General features: G+C 52.9%; 1 protein-coding gene across 1 annotated transcript; it reads right to left on the bottom strand.

Annotated features, from left to right (window-relative positions):
• Positions 1-6: 6 nt before the first annotated feature.
• On the bottom strand, positions 7-2,502 carry LOC106821504 (low-density lipoprotein receptor-like). The gene is made up of 2 exons (XM_014826350.1): positions 2,242-2,502; positions 7-1,484 (listed from the first exon to the last, which is right to left on the bottom strand). The coding sequence occupies exons 1-2, from the start codon at positions 2,467-2,469 to the stop codon at positions 996-998; spliced, it is 717 nt and encodes a 238-aa protein (XP_014681836.1). The 5' UTR covers positions 2,470-2,502; the 3' UTR covers positions 7-995.
• Positions 2,503-2,508: the final 6 nt, after the last annotated feature.

Below are 2,508 nucleotides of genomic sequence, written 5' to 3'. Positions count from 1 at the left end.
TCTCTCTCTCTCTCTCTCTCTCTCTCTCTCTCTCTCTCTCTCGCGCGCTCTCTCTCTCTCTCACCCACTTTACATCCTAAACAGAGCCAACAGCTCGTGTGTTGGTCGGTGGCGGTGATGGGGCGAGGCCGATATTATATACGATATTATATATAATATTATATATACATGTGATCGCGCGTATGAAGTTTAAATATCTTGTGTCTAACAGACTGTGACTGGGCGCGTTTCCAACGGCCGCCCTCTTCTTTGTCACGACCGATCATAACTTGGTGATCACGCGATGGGTTTATGTGTTAGGATGATAGGCTCTGTGAGTATAGTAGCAGCCCGCAGGCTATGCTTATATAGTCAAAACACGTTGCATCGTATTGCCTCATCTGTGCGCGCGCAAGATATGCGCACATATAACAACAGACGTGCGCGTCAACTCTGCTATACACGCGCACGCACGCACGCACGCACGCAGCGTGTATATACAAACCGTAGTATACATACACACAGCACACGATGTATGTGTTACAAACCTGCTAATATACATACACACCACACATTATATATATGCATGTACTAACCTACCTATACGTGCACAAAATTCACATTGTACGTGTGTACGTGTGTACGTGTGTACAATCTTCGTTTATACATTGAAAAAATTATCATATCACGATTATCGTCAAACGATTATATCAAAAAACATCGTAATTGGGACAATCAAACATATCGTAGTTGGGACAATCAAACATATCGTAGTTGGGACAATCAAACATATCATGAGTGGCATTAAACCGATTTGTTATTTCCTAGTATTTGCCTCGTTGAATTTACAAAAAAACGGGCACATAATAATACTGTATTATATCTCGATGAACATTAATAGTAAACAAAATTATCACGTAAATCATCTTAAATAATCGAATGCACAAAAAATCGATCTAACCGTACAACAATCGATCAACTCCTAATCGTACGACAACAATGCAAGAAAATCGTTCTCACAAGAACGCGGTGGTGACGGTTGCCACGGCGACAGCGAGCCCCAGCCCGCCAGACGGCGCCGCGGCTGCGTTGTAGACGACGCGCGGCTTCTTGTTGCAGTCGCGCTCGTCGGCGCCGTCGCGACAGTGCAGCCGTCCGTCGCAGACCTTCTCGTCGCTCAGGCAGCGGCCGCCGCCGTCGCAGCTGAACCCGCCGCAGCTGACGTGCAGCATGCAGCCGGCCTCGTCACTGCCGTCGATGCAGTCGCGTCGGCCGTTGCAGCGCGCCGACCCGCTCGGCAGGCACTGGCCGCTGCCGCAGCGGTAGCCGTGGCAGTGGAAGTCCAGGTTGCTGCAGCCGATCTCGTCGTCGCCGTCCGGACAGTCGTCGGTGCCGTCGCACTGGGCGGCGCGCGACACGCACTGCCCGCTCTTGCACTGGTAGTCGGAGCAGCGCGGGTTGATGTTCGAGCAGTGGCGCTCGTCGCTGCCGTCCGAGCAGTCCGTCTGTCGCGAGAAAGCGCGCGGTTAGTGTGACGGACGGGAGCGTGTGTGGGGTGTGGTGCGCGCGTGCGTGCGTGCGTGTGTATGTGTGTTACGTCTGGAAGTGTGTGCGTTATTGACGTAGCGGGCGCGTCTATGGCATGATATCTATAGGTCGATAAGTGTCGCTATAGTCAGCGTTCCCCTCACAAACGTCAGTGTGTCGGTGACGCCCACAGCCTTACCAGTGTCCCACTCACTATTGTCAGTGTTGCTGTTGCCATCACTAGTGTCACCATCATCCTGGTCACCCTCACTATCATCATGGTCACCCTCACCATCATCCTGGTCACCCTCACTATCATCATGGTCACCCTGACCATCATCGGTGACACCATCGCCGTCGCCAGTGTCAATCTCACCACCGTTATATTGTGAATGTCATCACTTGTCAGTGTCGCGCTATCGTCAACGTCATTGTCACCGTAGTCGTCAATGTGGTGGTCATCGGCGCCGTGGTCGTCATCGTCACCGTTGTTGTCATCGTCACCGTTGTCGTCACCGTGGTCATCGCCATCCGTTACAGCATTGTTAATATACCCCACTTCATCGTCAACGTCATCGTCGCCGTTGTTGTCATCGTCACCGTCATCGTCGCCGTTGCCGTCATCGTCAACGTCATTGTCACCGTAGTCGTCAACGTCATCGTCGCCGTTGTCGTCATCGTCATCGTCGCCGTTGTCGTCATCGTCATCGTCGTCGTCGTTGCAGCGACACTCACCCGTCCGTTGCAGCGCTCGCCGTGGCTGACGCAGTCTCCGTTGGCGCACAGGAATCCTGAGCATTCGTGTGCGGTGCGTCCGCATTCGTACTGACTGAACTGACATGTGCCGTCCCGGCAGCGTACGAGCCCAGAGTCGCAGTGTTGAGACTGTTGACCGCTGACGGTGCCGTAGTAGCAGACGACCATGATGACGGCGACCAGCGAACAGAGAGTAGTCCGCCTCATCGTGGTGTGGTGTGTGAGTGTTTGTGCGTGTGTGCGTGC

The sequence above is a fragment of the Priapulus caudatus genome, unplaced genomic scaffold, assembly GCF_000485595.1.
Source record: "Priapulus caudatus unplaced genomic scaffold, Priapulus_caudatus-5.0.1 Scaffold75, whole genome shotgun sequence".
Classification (NCBI taxonomy): domain Eukaryota; kingdom Metazoa; phylum Priapulida; class Priapulimorpha; order Priapulimorphida; family Priapulidae; genus Priapulus; species Priapulus caudatus.
The sequence above is the reverse complement of the archived record's forward strand: the minus strand, read 5'-3'. Positions and strand labels throughout refer to the sequence as shown.